Source organism: Somniosus microcephalus, chromosome 1, assembly GCF_052327205.1.
Source record: "Somniosus microcephalus isolate GS21.2 chromosome 1, FLI_Smic_1.0, whole genome shotgun sequence".
NCBI lineage: Eukaryota > Metazoa > Chordata > Chondrichthyes > Squaliformes > Somniosidae > Somniosus > Somniosus microcephalus.
This window is the reverse complement of record NC_140987.1, coordinates 213335579-213357813: the sequence shown is the minus strand read 5'-3', so window position 1 is coordinate 213357813 and position 22235 is coordinate 213335579. Positions and strand designations below refer to the sequence as shown.

Below are 22235 nucleotides of genomic sequence, written 5' to 3'. Positions count from 1 at the left end.
GGGGCCGTAGTATTTATAAGTTTTGACAGCCCTTCCTGTCAAACTTATGAATGAAGCATTCCCTGCTCCGAGTGGCACTCCATGGCCCACGTGATCCCAGGGGACGCATCGAACTAACTGCGCCCCTGGGATACGCAAGCACTGCGCGCCGGCAGTTGGAGCAGGCCCAGGATTGGAATTCCACGAGGGCCCACAGCACAACGGCCGGCGCGCAAGGTAAGTGCAGGTCGGAGGCTTGCACCCGCAGGAAGCCCTCGACCTGAATTTCTGGGCCAATCTGTCTTCCTGTTTTTGCCATCGAAGTGGATAACCTCGCATTTATCCACGTTGGGCAGATGCATGGCAAGTGCAGTATAATCACCCAACCTGTCCAAATCGTACTGGAGTTTCTCTGCATCCTCCTCACAGCACACACGCCCACCCAGCTTTGTGCCATCTGCTAACTTGGAGATATTACATCTAGTTCCCTAGTGAATAGCACTGATCCCTGCGGTACCCCACTAGTCACTGCCTGCCACTCGGAAAAAGACCCGTTTATTCCAACTCTTGCTTCCTGTCTGCCAACCAGTTCTCTATCCAAGACAGTACCTTACCCCCAATCCCATGTGCTTTAACTTTACAAGCTAATCTCTTATGCAGGACCTTATTGAAAGCCTTCTGAAAGTCCAAATACACCACATCCACTGGTTCTCCCTTATCTATTCTACCAGTTACATCCTCAAAAAATTCCAGTAGATTAGTCAAGCATGATTTACCTTTTGTAAATCCATGCTGACTTTGTCCGATCCTGTCACTGTTTCCCAAGTGCTCTGCTATTGCATCTTTTATAATGGACTCTAGCATTTCCCCCACTACCGATGTCAGGCTTACTGGCCTATAATTCCGTTTTTTCTCTACCACCCTTTTTAAATAGTGGAGTTACATTAGCTGTCCTCCAATCCATGGGAACTGTTCCAGAGTCTATCGAATTTTGGAAGATGACCAGCAATGCATCTACTATTTCTAGGGCCACTTCCTTAAGTACCCTAGGATGTAGATTATCAGGCCCTGGGGATTTATCGGCCTTCAATCCCGTCAATTTCCCCAACACCATTTCCCTACAAATACTGATTTCATTCAATTCCTCCCTCTCATTCGACCCTATGTACCCCGACATCTCTGGGAGGTTATTTGTGTCCTCCTTTTGTGAAGACAACCAAAGTATGTATTTAATTGGTCTGCCATTTCTTTGTTCCCATTTAAAATTTCCCCGATTCTGACTGCAAGGGACCTACGCTTGACTTCACCAATCTTTTTCTCTTCACATATCTATAGAAGCTTTTACAGTCAGTTTTTATGTTCCCTGCAAGCTTACTCTCAATCGATTTTCCCCCTCTTAATTAATCCCTTTGTCCTCCTTTACTGAATCCTAACTGCTCCCAATCCTCAGGTTTGCTGCTTTTTCTGGCTAATTTATATGTCGTCTCCTTGGATCTTATGCTATCGCTAATTTCCCTTGTTAGCCACGGTTGAGTCACCTTTTTGTTTTATTTTTATGCCAAACAGGGATGAACAAATTCTGTAGTTCATCCATGCGATCTTTAAATGTTTGCCATTGCCTATCCATAGTCAACCCTAAACGTTCCCCAATCCATCCTAGCCAAATCGTGCCTCATACCATCGTAGTTTCCTTTATTTAAATTCAGGACCCTAGTCTCTGAGTCAACTACTTCACTCTCCATCTTAATGAAGAATTCTATCATATTATGATCGCTCCTCCCCAAGGGGCTTTGCACAACAAGATTGCTGATTAATCCTTTTTCATTACATAATACCCAGTCTAAGATGGCCTGATCTCTAGTTGGTTCCTCGACATATTGGTCCAGGAAACCATTTATACACTCTAGGTATTCCTCCTCCACAGCATTGTTACTAATTTGGTTAACCCAATCTATATGTAGATTAAAGCCACGCATGATAACTGCTGTGCCCTTATTGCACGCGTCTCTAATTTCCCGTTGCATGCCATCTCCAACCTCAGCATTACTGTTTGGGGGTCTGTATACAACTCCCACTAACGTTTTCTGCCCCTTGGTATTACTCAGCTCTGCCCATACAGATTCCACATCATCAGACCTAATATCCTTCATTACTATTGTGTTAATCTCCTCTTTAACCAGTAATGCTACCCCACCTCCTTTTCCTTTTTTCCTGTCCTTCCTGAATATTGAATACCCTTGGATGTTAAATTCCAGTATAGGTCACCCTGGAGCCATGTCTCCGTAATCCCAATTATATCATATCCGTTTACATCTATTTGCGCAGCTAATTCATCCACCTTATTACGAATGCTCCTCGCATTAAGACACAAAGCCTTCAGGCTTGATTTTTTTACACTCTTAGTCCTTTTAGAATTCTTATTTACTGTGGCCCAGTTTGATTGACACCCTTGATTTCTCTGCCTTCCACTTTTGCTTTTCTCCTTCCTGTCTTTTGTTTCTCTCCTTGCTTCCCTTTCCTCTGTCTCCTTGCACAGGTTCCCAACCCCCTGCCATTTTAGTTTAAAACCTCCCCAACAGCACTAGCAAACACTCCCCCAGGACATCGGTTCCGGTCCCGCCCAGGTGCAAACCGTCCAGTTTGTACTGGTCCCACCTTCCCCAGAACCGGTTCCAATGTCCCAGGAATTTGAATCCCTCCCCCTTGCATCATTCCTCTAGCCACGTATTCATCTGAAACATCCTTCTATTTCTACTCTGACTAGCAAGTGGCACTGGTAGCAATCCTGAGATTACTATCTTTGAGGTCCTATTTTTTAATTTACCTCCTAACTGCCTATATTCAGCTTTTAGGACCTCATCCTGTTTCTTACCTATATCGTTGGTACCTATATGCACCACGACAACTGGCTGTTCACCCTCCCCATCCAGAATGCCCTGCAGCCGCCCCCAAGACATCCTTGACCCTTGCACCAGGGAGGCAACATTCCATCCTGGAGTTTCGTTTGCGGCCGCAGAAACGCCTATCTATTCCCCTTACAATAGAATCCCCTATCACTATAGCTCTCCCGCTCTTTTTCCTCCCTTCCTGTGCAGCAGGACCACCCATGGTGCCAGGAAGTTGGCTGCTGCTGCTGCCTTCCCCTGATAAGCCATCTCCCTCAACAATATCCAAAGTGGTATATCTGTTTGAGGGGGATGGCCACAGGGGACCCCTGCACTACCTGCCTGCGCCTACTACTCTACCTGGTGGTCACCCATTCCCTTCCTGCCTGTGCAGCCTTTATCTGCTGTGTGACCAACTCCCTAAACGTGCTCTCCACGATGTCCTCAGCATCACGAATGCTCCAGTATGTATCCATTCGCAGCTCCAGCGCTGCAATGCGGTCTGTCAGTAGCTGCAGCTGGATACACTTCCCGCGCACATGGTCCTCAGGGACACAGGAAGTGTACCTGATTTCCCACATAGTGCAGGAAGAGCATGCCACGCGGCCGAGCTGTCTTGCCATGAATTACCTTTTAATCTATTCAAATTAAATTAAATTAAATCCAATCAATACCACTAATTACACTATAATTAAATGATATACTCAAGGACCCTTGTGTACTACCACTCCCTGCTACACAACAGAGACCCTAGAAACTATAAACCACAAAAATTAAGTTTGGGAATAAAGTGCGAAAGAGAGAAATACTCACCAACCAATCACTTACCTGCTTTCTGATGACGTCACACTTCGACTACTTTTTACTTCTCGTTGTTGCCGCCAGTGAGTCTGGGCCGCTCTCGCTCCCCGCTCTTTAACTCCTCGGTCTCCGTGCTCAGTCTCCACTCAGGGCCGCTCTCGCTGCTGCCGCCGGTGAATAGGGAGGATGTTCTTGAGGGGTCAAGGACAGAATCCATTTGGTTACAGTTGAGGAGCAAAAAGGGTATGATCACGCTATTGGGGGTATTCTACAGGCTCCAAATAGTGAGAGGGAGGTAGAGGAGCAAATCTGCAGGGAAATCGCAGAGATATGGAAGAGCTATAGAGTGGTGATATTTGGGAACTTTAATTACCCAAATATCGATTGGGATAATGCTAGGGTAAAGGGAAAGGAGGGGGAGGAATTTCTGAGATGTGTTCAGGAGAATTTCCTTGACCAGTATGTTCTTGGCCCAACTAGGAAGGAGGTATTGCTGGATCTGGTGCTGGGGAATGAGGTGGGCCAGGTCGACCAAGTGTCTGTGGGAGAACACTTGGGTACGAGTGATCTTCATCGTATCATAAGAGATTAGCAATGGAGAGGAGCAAGGAACAATCTAGAGTGGAACTTCTAAACTGGAATAGGGCTAACTTCAATGGGATGCGAAAGGATCTAACCAGTGTAAAATGGAAGCAAAGACTGACAGGAAAAACTGAAACGGAACAATGGGTGATCTTTAAGGAGGAGATGTTCCAAGTACAGGCTAGGTACATTCCAACAAGAGGGAACAAAAGCAAGGGCTCCTTGAATGATGAGGGAGATAGAGAAGATGATGAAACAAAAAAAGAGGGTGTATGATGAAACAAAAAAAGAGGGTGTATGATGCATGTCAGGTGAATACTTCAAGGGAGAACCAGACCAAATACAATAAGTTGAGAGGGGATGTGAAGATGAAAATAAGATTGACAAAGAGAGAATATGAGAGCAGAATGGTGTTTAACCTAAAAGGGAACCCAAAAATCTTCTACCGGCATGTAAACAGTAAACTGGTAGTAAGAGGCGGGGTGGGGCCTATTAGCGACAAAGGTGCTATATGCTTAGAGATGCAGGGCAAGGCTAGAATACTCGATGATTACTTTGTATCGGTGTTTACTAAGGAGGTGGATGCTGGCAAAATATCGGTAGAAGTGGAAAAGGTAGAAGCGATGGAAGGGGTGAAAATTGACAGACAGACGATGTACTAGAAAGGCTGGGTATGCTTAGAATGTATAAGTCGCCTGGTCCGGATGGCTTGCATCCCAGCTTGCTAAGGGAATTGGGGGAGGAGATACCGCAAGGGCTTGCCATAATTTTCAAATCTTCCCTAGATGCGGGGGAGGTGCTCTTGGATCTTGGGCTTCATAAATAGAGGTATTGAGTACAAAAGTAGAGAAGTTATGCTGAACCTTTGTAAAGTGCTGGTTAGGCCACAACTGGACTATTGCGACCAGTTCTGGTCACCACACTTTAGGAAGGATGTGAAAGCCCTTGGGAGGGTGCAGAGGTGATTTACCAGAATGGTTCCGGGGATGGGGGATCTTGGCTACAAGAACAGGTCGGAGAAGCTGGATTTGTTTTCATTAGAGCAAAGGAGGTTGAGGGGTGATTTGATGGAGGTGTACAAGATTATGACGAGTTTGGGTTGGCTAGACGGGGAAAGGCTGCTCCCGCTAGTTGATGGTAGAAGGACTAAGGGACACAGATTTATGGTTTTAGGCAGGAGATACAGGGGGGATGTGAGGAAAAACTTTTTTATGCAGCAAGTGGTGAGGACCTGGAATTTGCTGCCGACGGAAGTGGTGGAAGCGGACACACTCAATGTTTTCAAGTGGAGACTGGATAGGCACTTGAGGGAAATAAGCTTGCAAGGCTACAGGGATAGAGCGGGGGAATGGGACTGACTGGAATACTCTATGGAGAGCCGGCACGGACTTGATGGGCCGAATGGCCTCCTTCTGTGCCATATGACTCTGATGCTATTTCTTATTTTCTTAACCCTGAAACATGCATGTCTTTTTTTTTCTCACCCCCTCCCTTTGTCCCCCCATTTTTCTCCTCTCATTTTTTTCAACCATTAACTTCTTGCGTGGGGTATAATTCCATGGGCACTGGTCTCTCTAGTGCCTTACCTAATGGCTACTGTTGTTGTATAAACGCTGACATTTTATATTGGCATTGAAGTTTCACAGTGGAGCCTGATTTTGTCCTCCCCTGACATCTACAAATTTGTGCATCCAGCAGGGGTCAGTAGTTAGCAATAAGGTATCCTGGACAATGATTTCCACCAACGAACGTAGCGGCTTTGGAACCAATTGCAGCATCTGAACTGCTACATGGAAGAGATCAGCTAACTCCGCACAGACGGGGGATCTAACCTGGAACCTTCCTTGTCTGTTTAGCTCAGCTACTCACTGGACAGTCCAATCGGGAGCTCCTGGTTTTGAACCATTACCGTATATATGAAATGTCTCTTCATTGATATTCAGGCTTGAACTCATACTATAGAGTCATAGAGTTTTACAGCACAGAAAGAGGCCCTTCGGCCCATCGTGTCTGCGCCGCCCAGAGTTCAGAAAGATTCACTTTATGACGTAAATCCTGATTCACCTTTCTGCAAATTGATCAGTTTATATTTTCTTAACTCCTCAATTATATACTGGAAATTCAGTCCAGTGGTGGTAGTTAAAATGATGCTTGTTAATAATAAACTCATGGCAGAAACACCAGTCAACAGAATTGTCTTAAAACATGCACTGTTTGTTTAAAAAAAATTACAAGCTTATATCTGATTTTCTTTTGTCTTTCTTGGCAGACCACTGGCACGACAAAAGCCAGTCTACTTTGGGTCCTTGATCATGTCCAGAATTCCTTTGGAAGACGACTACTGAAGAAATGGGTGGTGCAGCCTTTAATAAAAGCAAGGTGAGCTTCACTCTGTCCAGTGCTGAGACTTGTATAGAGTTGGCTAAATGATTGAATTCACTGCAGTAAAAGTTCAGCTGCAGATTAAATGCCAGCGGTGCAGTGCAGGTTTGTGACTACCTGGGACTGATGATAAGAATTGTGTTTGAACTGCTGTTTTTTCAAAGGACATACTTCTCTTTTTTTTTTAAGGATTAATGAATGCAGCTGGATTGGTAACTTTGGGGATTAATACTGTTGTATGTGGAGATGATTAAACTGTAGATTAACCTTTTAAGGCCTAACATTTTACTGAACCTCATTCTAGCTGTCTGCAAATGCCTGTGAAAAGGGCAAAAGCAGCTGAAAACAGCTGTAGATGGTGCGTATTTTGGCAGTTCCTTGATTTTCTACCCAGGTCATTGCACAAGAGGCCTATTCTATATTGTTTATGATGAACCTAACCTCCTTTCGTGTTGTGTAACGCAGCCGAATGACTATTCTTTTCATCAATGATTTATGTTACTGGAATGATTTATAGAGGGCCAGAAGAATATTCCAGAAGTCTCTTTAGTGTTTCCATTTTCTTTTGTCATTGCCCACATGACCTCTTTCATAGTTAAATAACAAGAGCAGCTTGCTTACAATTTGTAATTCCTTTTTATGTAAGAAGGACCGAGAGAAGTGCCCTATAAGAACTGATCATTAGACATGCCTACCATTGTGATGGAAGTGGTGGCAGTTTTTTTGGCGTACCAAGGCAAGCATTGTGTGCGTGTATATAAAATACACAAAGGTGAGTTAAACAGAGATCACTTCTCGCTTTCTCTACAAATAATGCATAACAGACAAATAAAGGCTTGGAGAAGTCCAACTGCACTGTGACCAGAGATTGTATCTGTTTATTTTTACGTTTGTAGTATACAAACCAAGGGTGAATAGTCCATTCAAATGTGACATTAGTTTATTTAAAAAGTCAAATATATTTGCAAGTGACTCTGCATTGTGAAACAATGAGAAGAGGTAACAATAGCAGGTGCAGTGTCAGCCGTTGGAATGGCACCATATGTGGATCAATTGCTAATTAGTGGAGTATCCATATACTGTGAGTCTAAGGCGAGGAGAGATGTGGAAATAGAGGATCAGATCTGAGGAGAAGGGAATGTGGTTAAAATCTGCAACTTTGAAGATTTTATGCAAAAAAAAAAAAAAACGTATGCAAGGGCTGGCTTCAGTATTTTGGGGGTCACCATTGACTAGAAGCTTACGTGGACCAGTAGTATCAAGAATAGAGGCAGATGAGTAGCTCACCTCCTGACTCTATAAATCCTATCCACCATCTACAAGGCGCATGCCAGGACTGTGTTGAAATTCTCCCATCGTCTGGATGGGTGAAGCCGCAACAGCACTCGGAAGCTTGGCACCATCCGGGACAAAGTTTGTTGATCGGTGTCCCTGCCACTGGATTCAATATCCATACTCTCCACCAGCGACACATTGTGACTGCAGTAATTACGATTTGCAGGATGCACTACAGCAACTCACCAAAGTTACTTTGACTGCATCTCCCTCCCTTGCGACCTTTTATCTCAGATAGGAACAAGAGCAGCAATGTCGTGGAAAGACCATCATCTCCAAGTCACTCGCCAACCTGACTTGGGCATATTTTGTGTTCCTTCATTGTCACTGGATCAATATCCTGAAATTTCCTACCTAACACCATTGTGGGAGCACCATCAACGCAAGGACTGCAGCGGTTCAAGGAGAAGGTCCACCATCATCATCTTGGGGCCAATAAGGATGGGCGATAAATATGGCCTTGCCAAGATTGCCCACATTTTAAGAGCAAGTTTTTTTTTTTTTTTAAAAGAGGGAACTTGGAAAGGGGAAGACTATTGGCATATTTCTTGTTGCTTTATATTATGAGCCCTGAGCTGACGAGATGGTCAGAGATTTGTGGTGCTATTTTAGCTATAACTTTAGTTGCTAAATTTCTTGGAACAGAAAGACAAAGCAAGCTAAATATTTTTCGGATAGGCTCGGTTGTCTATTTGTCCCAACTGTGGTTCCTTGAATAACAAAACCCTCCCCTAACTTGGAGCCAAATTGACCTCAAAGATGCTGTATCTGATTTTTGCAGGAGTGTAGGGATGTTCCTTTTCATCAGGCTCTTGGATATGTTTTCTGTATAGTTACTCTGATATTGGTAACACTAATGTCCCACCATGGTGTGACCCAGAAAAGACAGGACAAATGCAGAAACATTAGCTGCAGCAACAATAATAAATGAAACTACATTCTCTATATAATTACACATAATAAATGTAATGCTCTTCAAGTTACCTGTCCAATTCAGTATAATCATCTTCTTAGGCAGTCCCTCGGAACCGAGGATGGCTTGCTTCCACATTAAAAATGAGCTCGCATGTGACTGATTAGTCCAATGCGGGACCTACAGTCTCTGTCACAGGTGGGGCAGACGGTGGTTGAAGGGGCGGGTGGGTGGGGTGCTTGGGCTGACGTGCACTGCCTGCGCTTGGCTTCCGCTTGCTCCCGGCGAAGAGACTCGAGGTGTTCGGCGCCTTTCCGGATGCTTCTCCTCCACTTTGTGCGGTCTTGGGCCAGGGATTCCCAGGTGTCGGTGGGGATGTTACACTTTTTCAAGAAGGCTTTGAGGGTGTCCTTGAAACGTTTCCTCTGCCCAGCTGGGGCTCTCTTGCCGTGCCGGAGCTCCGAGTAGAGCGCTTGTTTTGGGAGTCTCGTATCGGTCATGCGGACAATGTGACCCGTCCATTAATGCACCTTACATTGGATGAAAAGTTCAAATAAATGTAAATAAAAATTCCATCAAAAATTGGTTGGTTCTGTGCCCTTAGATTGGAGTTTAAGCTCATCCTTGCTTTTTATGTTTGCTTTTCAGGGATGAATGTGCTGTTTGAACTTCTGCCCAAACATCAGAAATATAAGTGAACCATATATAAAGGCCACAATTTATATCACAATGCATAAATAATTGGGTTCCTGATTTAAAAAGTAGTTTAAAGGAAATATGTTTCAGGTGTGTTTTCAGCAGAGACAGCTGGAAATGCTAGCCATCCAGTTTCCTGGTCCGTCTTCACCTGAACTCCAGCAATGGTGGTGATCCACCTGTCAGAACATCCCTGCTATTAACTTTTTAAAAATATTTTTTTTAAGTTGGCCATGCCTTTCTTCAATGCTCTCTTTGTATTTCTAGTGAAATTAATGCTCGTTTGGATGCAGTCACTGAAATCCTGTCATCAGAGTCCATCGTCCTGGCAAAGACCCAAAACCTGCTGTCTAAGCTCCCTGATCTGGAGAGAGGAATCTGTAGCATTTATCACAAAAAGGTACATATACACAAGGAGTGTAAACTCTTTCATTTAGAAGAGTTTATCTCTTTGCAAAATTATTGGGAAGAAACTGAGAAAATAATCTTTGTGTGTACACGTAACTGTGAGCGCATGTGGAAGCAGATGCATTCAGCAGCGAGCTGAATAATCCTGTTGGGAGAATTAATGGTTTGCAATTTTCTAGGAACCAGATTTGGATTAAAACTGATATTTGCATGATTGCAAGCCACAGGTGACAGTCAAAAGTTTTGGTCTTTTGGGGTTGTGATGGAAAAGCCTTTTAGTTTAATATGAGTGTTCTCAGCATTGCTGTTGATTTGTGTGGTTCTGGCCGTGAATAAGCTTTGTAACGAGCAACACAGAAAATAAATAGTTCAGGTACGCAGCACTGTCACCTGATACCTTAGACAGACATGTCAGTGGCAGACATTGGTGTATAAAATAACAAGTCCAGTAAATGAGCAGATTTTACAAAATTATAATCTTCAGCAATAGACTTAATTAATTTCACACTTTTATGCTACAAAGTCCTTTGTGTTGTGCCTTTTATTAGCTCCCTATGTAAGCAGCGTACCCCAACCATGAATTAAGGACTAAATGAAACTAGGGAGACACCTTTATTCAGACAAATTTAATCAAAGTTAGTAAGAGGTGAAATGGTTCATGCTTCATGTAAAACCAGAGTTATGCAAAATAATTCACTTTTTGTTGACCGGCTTCAAATCCAAGATGTAAACTAGTGTCGGATTGTCTTCGGAGTTGGGTAATGCAAATACTGATGAAGCTATTTGTTTCCTGAAAGCTGCTCTGTGTACTGCAGCATAAGAGTAACTCAACATGACTGTGTGCCCTTTGATGGGACATTATAAAAATTAATAGAATTATTGCTACCTCAATAGTGTTTCATCTGCTGAATTCAAGACCCTGATCAGAACCAGAGTTGCCTTTGAAAATCTACAGGAACGTCTGACTGCTACACCAGTGTTGGCAAACCTTAAGCAGTTCCTCATGCACAAGATTAAGTGCATTTACTGCCTGCCTGTCTGGGGTTGTGTCTAAAATGGATCCACAGATACTCTTCAACTGCCTAAATTCCACCGATACAGTGTGAAGCCCGCTCACTGAAGAATGTGAAATTGCTTGAGTGAAGGGATATTCTGTGCCTTATGTATCACCTGTATCAATGTTTTATCTTACTCGAATGTGATTGATGCCATTTCACACAAGAGTAAAGACTTCAGTTCTTACTACAGAGGATTATCAAATGCTGTGAAAATAAGGATATTGATAACATTCTGTTGTCACTTAGGGAGGAATTTTGCCTGCCCTGGGGAGGCAGGTATGGAGGCGGGACTGCCGGGAAAATGGCAGAAACTGGGAGTGGGTACCAACCCCACTCCCAACCCGCCTCCGTGCCATCTTCCTGGGAGGCGGGTCCCCGACTCTCGCAGGGAACGTCTCCTTGAGGCGGGAAGGGAATTACAGCCAATTAACTGTCTGTTAACGGGCAGTTTTGAGGCTTATCCCCATTTTACCCACACAAGTGCGGGCTTCCCGACGGCTGTGAACCTCGCCAAAGTCAGCAAGGCGAGCAGTGGGTCTGCGGGGGTGAGGGGTCGAAATGTCAACTGTAGAGGTGAGTGATGGGTACAAGTATGGAGAGGTAAGTATGAGAAGTGAGAGAAAAAGTTTCCTTACGATTGTTTCTTCCTGCAGGCTTCAACCCTTGGGGTTCCGGAGGTGCCTCATCTCAACGGCAGAGATGACAGAATGGCTGCTGCATTCCTGATGCAACAGCCATCTGCTTTCTGCTAAAGAAAGAGGTTTGGTGAGTCTTGAGTACAAGGACTCACCAAAGAACAGAGATTGTCGGTGTTTGACAGCTTCTCTGTCCTCTGTCACCGGCTTTCCCTTAATTGGCCTGGCTTAACAAGGGCAGTCAAGGGAAAATAGCGTGGGTTGGCCGGATGTCCTTGGGGGTGGGACTGAAACCCGACAACCAATAGTCCCGCCCCCAACGCATCCCCATTGATAAAATCCAGCCCTAAGTGACGATATAGGAGAGTGAAAAACATTTAACAGCAATTAGATATAGTCTGTTTTCTCGCCATCATCCCAGCTATAGGTAGTGGGGACCACTATAATTGGTCTCTATATAACTTGGTCAGGAAAGGGAACATCGGCCAGGCTTCCCATTTCTGGACCTTGCTGAAAAATTGGCATGAGTGGACATTGACTGAGGACAGGTTAGGTACAACTATGATGCCCCCACGATTGAATAGGCTGCCAATAGTTACTGTGTTGGTTCACATGTGAAGAATGGGCACCTGGGAGAGAGAGATTGGGAAGTGAGCAGCATCCATTGAACTGTACTCCTAACAAGAAGTTGGGACACCTGCAGGAGAGCAGAAGAAACCAATGGAAACAAAGAGGGAAAGATAATGGAGGAAAAATTGAGTCACGCCCCCTTTGGTCCGCTAACTTCGCTGGGGTGCTACTTTTAGCGTCCCGAAAAAATTAGCGCACTCACGGCTGAAATTCACCGGTAGCGCCCCAAGAGGGAGGCGGGGTGCTACTGGAAGCGTCCCGCCTCCCTCTTGGATCGCTGTGAGTGAATATCGCGCCGCCAAGTGCCGTGGTACTGCAGGCCTTCCTCCCTTTATAAAGGGGAGGTGTGCAGCGCAGCGCGACCCGGGGCCCAGCTGGGCCACCAGGGATCGGAGTGCCAGCAAAAGATCAAAACTGTACACAGTACTCTAGGTGTGGTCTCACCAAAGTCCTATTTAATTGCAGCAAGACTTCCTTACTCTTATGCTCCAAACCCCTTGTAATAAAGGCTAACATACCATTTGCCTTGTTTGTTCCTAAATTTGTTCCTTAACCTATCCCATTACCACCTCCTCTTGCCTTGAATATCTCTGAATGTCTCTCAATGTCTCTTAATCTCTCCTGCTTTCTATCCTATCACTGACCTTCCCTTTTGTTCTTTCATCCCCTCCCCCTTTTCCCAGTCCCTAAACCTGCTTTCTATTTCCTGCTTTTTTCCAGTTCTGACGAAAGGTCATTGACCTGAAACGTTAACTCTGTTTCTCTCTCCACCAATGCTGCCCTGGCCTGCTGAGTTTTTCCAACATTTTCTGTTGTTATTTTGGATTTCCAGCATCTGCAGTATTTTGCTATCATACCATTTGCCTTCCTAATTGCTTGCTGTACCTGCATGTTAACTTTCTGTGATTTGTGTACAAGGACCCCCAAATTCCTCTGAATACCAATATTTACTAATCTCTCACCTTCTAAAAAATATTCTGCTTTTCCATTCCTCCTACCAAACTGAATAGTTTCACACTTCCCCCACATTATGCTCCATCTGCCATGTTTTGCCGAATCACTTAACCTGTCTATATCCCTTTGCAGCCTCTTTGCGTCCTCCTCACAGCTTACTTTCCCATCTAGCTTTGTATCGTCAGCAAACTTGGGTATATTACATTCGGTCCCCTCATCTAAGTTATTGATATAGATTGTAAGTAGCTGAAGCCCAAGCACTGATCCTTGCAGCACTCCACTAGTTAAACCTTGCCATCCCAAAAAAGACCCGTTTATCGCTACTCTCTGTTTTCTGTCCGTTAAACAGTCCTCAATCCATGCTAATATATTACCCCAATTCTCATGAGTCATAATCTTGTGTAACAGCCTCCTGTCTGGCACCTTATCGAATGCCTTCTGAAAATTCAAATATACTTGAGCACAAAAATCTAGGCTGACACTCCAGTGCAGTACTGAGGGAGTGCTGTACTGTGAGGTGTCGTCTTTCGGATGAGATGTTAAACCGTGGATGTAAAAGATCCTGTGGCACTATTTCGAAGAAGAGCAAGGGAGTTATCCCTGGTGCCCTGGCCAATATTTATCCCTCAATCAACATCACTAAATAACTCAGATTATCTGGTCATTATCACATAGCTATTTGTGGGAAGCTTGCAGTGCGCAAGTTGGCTGCTGCGTTTTGTACAATACAACAGTGACTACACTTCAAAACCACTTCACTGGCTGTAAAGCGCTTTGAGACGTCCCGAAGTCGTGAAAGGTGCTATATAAATGCAATTCTTTCCTTTTATTTCATGGAGTCACAAGTGCCTGTACGGTTCATCTGTATACAAGCTCTGAACCAAAGAGAGGCTTTAGACCTTTGTTATTCTTCTCAAACAATCTTCTCCATCGCCCCACCCCTTGCTCTCTTGTATAGCATCCCTCAGCTGATAGGTGGGCTGCCAATCTGCTTAGACTCTTCCAATTCTGCTGTCACCAGGAGGTGAATGAAAATGGCCTGGTTGACACATTCTCCAATTATTTACCCACCCCCCCTCCACCTTCTTCCCCTGTGGAAAGTTGCTTAGCATTTGCCCTTCACTCCGCCCCCCGCCGCCCCGCCCCCGCCCGCCGCCCCACACCCCCCCGCCCCCGCCCCACATTATACTCCATCTGCCAAATGTTGCCCACTCACCTAGCCTGCCTATATCCCTTTGCAGATTCTTTGAGTCCTGTGCATAACTTGCTTTCCCACCCATCTTTGTATCATCCGCAAACTTGGCTACATTACACTCGATCCCTTCATACAAGTCATTAATGTAGATTGTAAATAGTTGGTTCCCCAGCACCGATCCTTGTGGCACCCCACTAGTTACCGTTTGCCAACCAGAAAATGACCTATTTATCCCGACTCTCTGCTTTCTGTTAGTTAGCCAATTCTCTATCCATGCTAATATATTACCTCCAACTCCGTGAGCTCTTATCTTATGCAGTAACCTTTTATGTGGCACCTTATCGAATGCCTTCTGGAAATCCAAATACACCACATCCACTGGCTCACCCTTGTCCACCCTGCTTGTTACATGCTCAAAGAACTCCAGCAAATTTGTTGAACATGATTTCCCTTTCCTAAAACCATGCTGACTCTGTTTGACTGAAGTATGTTTTTCTAAATGCCCTGCTACTGCTTCCTTAGTGAAGGACTACAGCATTTTCCCAACGACAGATGTTAGGCTAACTGATCTATAGTTTCCTGCTTTCTGTCTCCCTCCCTCCTTAAATAGGGGTGTTACATTAGTGGTTTTCCAATCGGTTAGGACCTCTCCAGAGTCCAGGGAATTTTGGTATATTGCAACCAATGCATCCACTATCTCTGCAGCCACTTCTTTTAAGACCCTGGGCTGCAGGCCATCTGGTCCAGGGGACTTGTCGTCTTTTAGTCCCATTATTTTACCCAGTACTATTTCCTTAGTGATAGTCTTTAGTTCCCCACTCCCTGTGGCCCCTTGATTATCCATTATTGGGATGTTGTTTGTGTCTTCTACGGTGAAGACAGATACATGTGAGATGAATCCCCATCCCCGCCCCCCTCACAACTCCCCTCTCCCCGCCCCACAGAGGGGTCCGTTGAACTTTTATAACACAGTGGGGGGAATCCTCAGAAACAATGGAAGTTGAGAACCCCTGGTGTATTAGATGCCCAATGTGATGATTACTAATAGGTATCAGGTGTCACTTATAACAACAGAAAATGCTGGAAAAACTCAGCAGGCCTGGCAACATCTGTGGAGAGAAATTAGAGTCAATGTTTCGGGTCAAGACCCTTTATTTCGGATTTCCAGCATCTGCAGTATTTTGCTGTCGTTCAGGTGTCACTTATTGTTCTGGCCAGAACACTAGTTTCCCATAATGCCTTTCAGAGATCAGCAAAATGAGATGAAAGTCTGTGCTTACAGGTTGTGGGACGAGCAGATTTTTATTTCTTGCAGTGTAGGTGTTTTTTCATCGCTGGATATGACTCTATATGCAGTATAAAATTAAACGGGGTTCTTTCTGATTCTGGGTGCTGATTTGAAGGCAGCAGCGCAGCATCCAGGCAAAGCACTGCAACGAACCCTGTGTTTGTCAAAGTTCCTAACCAATGACTTCTTGTGTTTTAGTGCTCCACGTGGGAGTTCTACCAGTTGGTCCGCACTTTATCCAATTTGGAGGTGGGGTTCCAGGCACTGCTTCCAGCTGCTGAGGCCCAGCTAAGTTCATCCCTTCTGCGTAATATTCTGTTGGAGCTGCCACAGCTGCTGGACCCTGTGCATCACTATTTGAAGATTCTGGGTGAAAATGCAGCCAAGTACGTTCAGCTGAAAGATTCCATATGTGTGATTCAGTACTTGCAACCTTGTTGCTGAATTAACTCGTTTCTTTTTACGTGGATATTGAGCATGGAGAAGTGCAGTTTTTTTTATAGTACAGGTAGACTACCCTTTATCCGAACTTCCGAAAACCGAAACCCTCTAAAAACCGAAGGTTTTTTCGGTCAGCGTAAGTCGTGCGCACGACATGACCAGAGTGGCGCACGACTTACGCTGAGCAGAGGGTCAGCGTAAGTCGTGCGTGCGGACCCGACCCCCGCAGAACCACCTGACTCTCTTCCAAAGGCTCGAAAGCAACGAGAGCTCTGAGCCCGCGGCGGTGTCGGCCCCTGTTCCGACCGAGCACGACGACCTGTTGGTGGAAATGCAGAACTTCATTGCATTCCAGGCTAGCAGCGACGGACAAGCCACGACTGCGGACACCCCCCCCCCCCCCCCCCGCGGACCGCGAACCCCTGCCGACGCCCCCCCCGCGGACCCCCGCCGACCCACCTTCCGAAATTTTCCGAAAACCGAAACACGGCTGGTCCCGAGGTTTTCGGATAAAGGATAGTCTACCTGTACTTTCATTCTTTGGGTTAGAAAGTGGACCTCGTTGCACCACTTTTCCAGGCAAAAACTGAGGAAAATAGGACTAATTTTGTGGGGCTATGTCCCGCGCCCCAGAGACAGTTGAAATACGTTGCACTCTCACCCCATATTGCTCCTTTTGGTTGCACAGCACTCCTATTGCCCCCTCTTCATTTCTCTCCCCACCCCCCACCCCCCGCCCCCACTTCCCCAAACCGGGGCTTACCTGAGGGCCACTTGCAGCGAGGCCCAAGTTGGTTTGTGGAAAAGCGGAGAGCTGCTTTTGGAAGTGCCACAGGCACCGGCTGCTCACTGCAGTTATTAAAATGAGTTCCAAGGTCTAATTTCGGGGCAGCCTCGAGCCTTCCGGATCTGTGTGCGTGCAAAGGTTTGGCACTTTCATCTTTACCTTGCTCTGTGAAACACCTTAAGATGTTTTTTTCTAGTTTAAAAGATGATATAAAAAAACAATGGCCCAGAAATTCGGGCCTCCACGGGTGAGTACGCAAGGAATAATAAAGGGGAAAAAAACACTAGTGGGCGCAGTCTATAGGCCTCCGAACAGTTGCAACTCTGTTGGACGAAGTATCAATCAGGAAATAGTTGAGGCTTGTAATAAGGGAACATCTATAATTATGGGGGATTTTAACTATCATATTAATTGGACAAATCAAATTGGGCAGGGCTGCCTTGAGGATGAGTTCATTGAGTGTATTAGGGATGGGTTTCTTGAGCAGTATGTAACTGAACCGACAGGGCAAGCAACCTTAGATCTGGTCCTGTGTAACGAGACAGGATTAATTAAAAATGCCCTAGTAAAGGATCCCCTTGGAATGAGTGACCATAACATGGTTGAATTCCATATTCAATTAGAGGGTGAGAAGGTTGGATCTCAAACAAGCGTGCTAAGCTTGAATAAAGGAGACTATGAAGGTATGAGAGCGGAATTGAGTAGAGTGGATTGGGAAAATAGATTAAAGGGTAAGACGATACATGATCAGTGGTGTACATTTAAGGAGTTATTTTACAACTTCCAAAAAAAATATATTCCACTGAGAAGAAAAGGGTGTAAAGGAAAAGACAGCCATCCGTGGCTAAGTAAAGAAATTAAGGATAGTATTCGACTAAAAACAAGGGCATATAAGGTAGCCAAATCTAGTGGGAGGATAGAGGATTGGGAAAACTTTAAAAGACAGCAAAAAATAACAAAAAGATTGATTAAGAAAGGGAAGATAGATTATGAAAGTAAATTAGCAAAAAATATAAGAACAGATAGTAAGAGTTTTTATAGTTATATAAAAAGAAAAAGGGTGGCTAAAGTAAATGTTGGTCCCTTAGAGGATGAGACCGGGAAATTAATGGTGGGAAATATGAAGATGGCAAAAACACTGAATGAATATTTTACATCAGTCTTTACAGTAGAAGACACTAAGAATATCCCAACACTGGACAAACAGGGGGCTGGCTATAGGGGGGGGGGGAGGAGCTAAACACGATCAAAATCACTAAGGAAGTGGTACTCGGTAAAATAATGGGACTCAAGGCAGATAAATCACCTGGACCTGATGGCTTACATCCTAGGGTCTTGAGGGAAGTGGCGGTAGGGATTGTGGATGCGTTGGTAATAATTTTCCAAAACTCCCTGGACTCAGCAAAGGTCCTGGCAGACTGGAAAACTGCTAATGTAACACCCTTATTTAAAAAGGGCAGTAGACAGAAGGCTGGAAACTATAGACCGGTTAGCCTAACATCTGTGGTAGGTAAAATTTTGGAGTCCATTATTAAGGAGACAGTAACAGGACATTTGGATAATCATAATTTAATAGGACAAAGTCAGCATGGTTTTATGAAGGGGAAGTCATGTTTGACAAATTTGCTGGAGTTCTTTGAGGAAGTAACATATAGGGTGGATAAAGGGGAACCAGTGGATATAGTGTATTTAGACTTCCAAAAGGCATTTGACAAGGTGCCACACAAAAAATTATTGCTTAAGATAAAAAATCACAGGATTGGGGGTAATATTCTGGCATGGATAGAGGATTGGCTATCTAACAGGCAGAGAGTTGGGATAAATGGTTCATTCTCAGACTGGCAATCAGTAACCAGTGGTGTTCCGCAGGGGTCAGTGCTGGGTCCCCAACTCTTTACAATCTATATTAATGATTTGGAGGAGGGGACTGAGTGTAACATATCAAAGTTTGCAGATGATACTAAGATGGGAGGGAAAGTAGTGAGTGAGGAGGACATAAAAAAACCTGCAAGGGGACATAGACAGGCTAAGTAAGTGGGCAGAGATTTGGCAGATGGAATACAATACTGGAAAGTGTGAGGTTATGCACTTTGGCAGGAAAAATCGTAGAGCAAGTTATTATCTTAATGGCAAGAAACTGGAAAGTACTGAAGTACAAAGGGATCTGGGGGTCCTGGTGCACGAAACTCAAAAGGTTAGTATGCAGGTGCAGCAAGTGATTAAGGCGGCCAATGGAATGTTGGCTTTCATTGCTAGGGGGATAGAATATAAAAATAGGGAGGTATTGCTTCAGTTGTACAAGATATTGGTGAGACCGCACCTGGAATACTGCATACAGTTTTGGTGTCCATACTTAAGAAAAGACATACTTGCTCTCGAGTCAGTACAAAGAAGGTTCACTCGGTTAATCCCGGGGATGAGGGGATGGACATATGAGGAGAGGTTGAGTAGATTGGGACTCTACTCATTGGAGTTCAGAAGAATGAGAGGCGATCTTATTGAAACATATAAGATTGTGAAGGGGTTGGATCGGGTGGATGCGGGGAAGATGTTCCCGATGATGGGTGAAACTAGAACTAGGGGGCATAGTCTTAGAATAAGGGGCTGCTCTTTCAAAACTGAGATGAGGAGGAACTACTTCACTCAGAGGGTGGTAGGTCCATGGAATTGCTGCCCCAAAAAGCTGTAGAAGCTACATCATTACATAAATTTAAAACAGAAATAGACAGTTTCCTAGAAGTAAAGGGAATTAAGGGTTACAGGGAGCGGGCAGGAATTTGGACATGAGTCTAGGTTCGGATCGGTCATGGCCCTGTGGGTAGCGGAGTGGGCCCAGGGGCCGTGTAGCCTGATCCTGCTCCTATTTTGTGTGTCTAATTCTGTTAGATTCCGGAGATGGTTCTGTGATAGTAGATTGGCGGTTAGGATCAGATCAGCCATGATCTTATTGAATGGCGGAGCAGGCTCGAGGGGCCGATTGGCCTACTCCTGCTCCTATTTCTTATGTTCTTATGTAAGCCCAATGGAAGTGCCGGTTTCCTGCATGCACTGCGCATGTGCGGGAAACCGGCATTTCCGTTCCCCTGAAAGAAGGGATTCAGAGTTCGAACGCGTGCGCAGGAGAGGCTGCGCGTGCGCATCGAACTTATGTTTTTTTTGCAGGTTTTCCCGGGAAGGTAAGTCTCCAGAAGTTACACATATTAAAAGCAGTCGCAAGGCCTGCTTTTTACAAGGTACAGTAAGTGGTGAATTAATTAAAATTAAAACATTTTTCCACAGGTTTATTATTTTTAAATACTTTAAAGAAAGGTAAGTTTATTTTTAGCCCCGTTAGAAAATTTAAAAAAAATTTCAAAAATTTAAATTATTGCTTAAAGTAGTTATTTCATGTAATTTATAGTTTTTGAAAAATGTGATTTTTAAAAAATTTATTTGAAGGTTTAGTGATGTTTTGGGGCTTGTAGTATTTATAAGTTTGACAGCCCTTCCTGTCAAACTTATGAATGAAGCATTCCCTGCTCCGATTGGCTCCCCATGGCCCACGTGATCCCAGGGGACGCATCGAACTAAATGCGCCCCTGGGATACGCAAGCACTGCGTGCCGGCAGTTGGAGGAGGCCCAGGATCGGAATTCCACGCGGGCCCACAGCTCAACGGCTGGCGCGCAAGCTAAGTGCAGGCAGGGGGCTTACACCCACGGGAAGCCCCCGACCCGAATTTCTGGGCCATTGTTTTCCGCTGCCTTCTATTGTTCATTTATGAAGATTGGGTCTAAATTGGGTGCTTTCTCAGCCTATTGAGGTCTAGGGGTTTAAGGATTGACAGGATCAGGGCAGCTTTAAGATGACTTTTACGGAGTCACTCAATCAGTGACAACACCTCGATATTTATCTTGTCTTCAGCAGCGGTAGTCAGCTCACACCTAGAGGTATGACTTAGGCACAGTGCTGCAAGGGTTAATATAACAACTTCACTGCCAGTAGTAAAATATCGAAATTATTTCATTTTCTTTTTCACTTAACATTTTGGTTTTCTTTCAATAAACACATGTCTTGCCAAGGCTGCCATGTTGGATGCAGGGTGGAAATTTGCTACTTGGCTTTCTTTTCTCTTCCTCCCCACCCCCACAATCTCTCGATCTGATTGTTTTTCCAAAATAACCCTGGCTCAGTTTCCTTAACAACATATGGCCAAAAATATTAATCTCGCTACTGCATTTGGCCTCTATTAACTTTAAATTGGCAGAGAATCAGCTAGTGCACTACTTAAAAAATAAAAAAAAAATGTAATTACAATGGAAATTTAAAATTAGATTGCTCATGGTCAGAATAAGTACAATTTTGTTAAATTTTTTTCCCCTAAGTATCTACTTTGTGACTTGAGAAGTGGTCACGTTGCTGTCAACACAAAACAATTGACATGCAGATTTTTACACAACAGTGAAATTATTCCGTGTTTGATGCATTTTCAATGTGTTTTATTAGTGTTTGGGAAAAAAAATGACTACATTATCATAACTGTGTCTGATTTATCTTTGCAGGACAGGCGATAAGACGCAGCTCTTTACAGACCTCACTGACTTCCCTATAATTCAGGAGCGAAAGCAGGAGATTCAGGATGTGCTTGCCCAACTGCAGGCGCATCGCAGGGAGATCCGATTGATTCTGAAAAAACCATCTTTGGATTATATTACAGTTTCGGGGCAAGAGGTAAACGCAGCTCCACTTAATCAGGGTAAAAGATTCTGCTGATTCTTTTAAATGAATCCACCGAGGATGAAGTTGTGTTTGTTTCCCATTGCTATTTCAGTATGCTTTTGTACACTAAATATGAAGAAATGACGAGGCAGGGGTTTTAACCTAATGCCCAATTTTAGACAAGTACCATCATTTTCTAGGGATGGGCAATAAATGCAGCCTTGCTATCACCACTCATATCTCCAGAACGAAGACATTTCAAAACATTTGACTGTCATTGTTGTTGTCTAGATTGGTGCTTGATCTCTTGTACTCTGAGGCACTCGGCAAGTTACATCAATTACGCCCAGACAGTCAAGGTCAGCAGGACCTCAAAATGCTATTACAGTAACTTTGTTATTTGTTTTATGTATTGCATACCATGATAGTAGTAGGTTCTGATAAAGGTCAGGATATTTTGCCAGTGGGATTCTCTGTATCCTGGTATTATTTGTTGAGACAGTCCAGTCCGTGCACAGATGTGCTTACTTTATTGATCTCTGGTCTCCACGTGACGGTTAATGTGGGAG

The 22235-nt window shown here is 44.4% G+C and overlaps 1 protein-coding gene across 1 annotated transcript in view; it reads left to right on the top strand.

Annotated features, from left to right (window-relative positions):
- The window catches only part of msh3 (mutS homolog 3 (E. coli)), a 459900-nt gene that overhangs the window by 133833 nt on the left and 303832 nt on the right, over nt 1-22235 (top strand). The window contains exons 12-15 of the mRNA XM_085989589.1: nt 6517-6626; nt 9841-9973; nt 15940-16127; nt 21510-21678. Coding sequence (XP_085845715.1) covers nt 6517-6626; nt 9841-9973; nt 15940-16127; nt 21510-21678 — 600 coding nt within the window. The remainder of the gene's footprint in view (nt 1-6516; nt 6627-9840; nt 9974-15939; nt 16128-21509; nt 21679-22235) is intronic.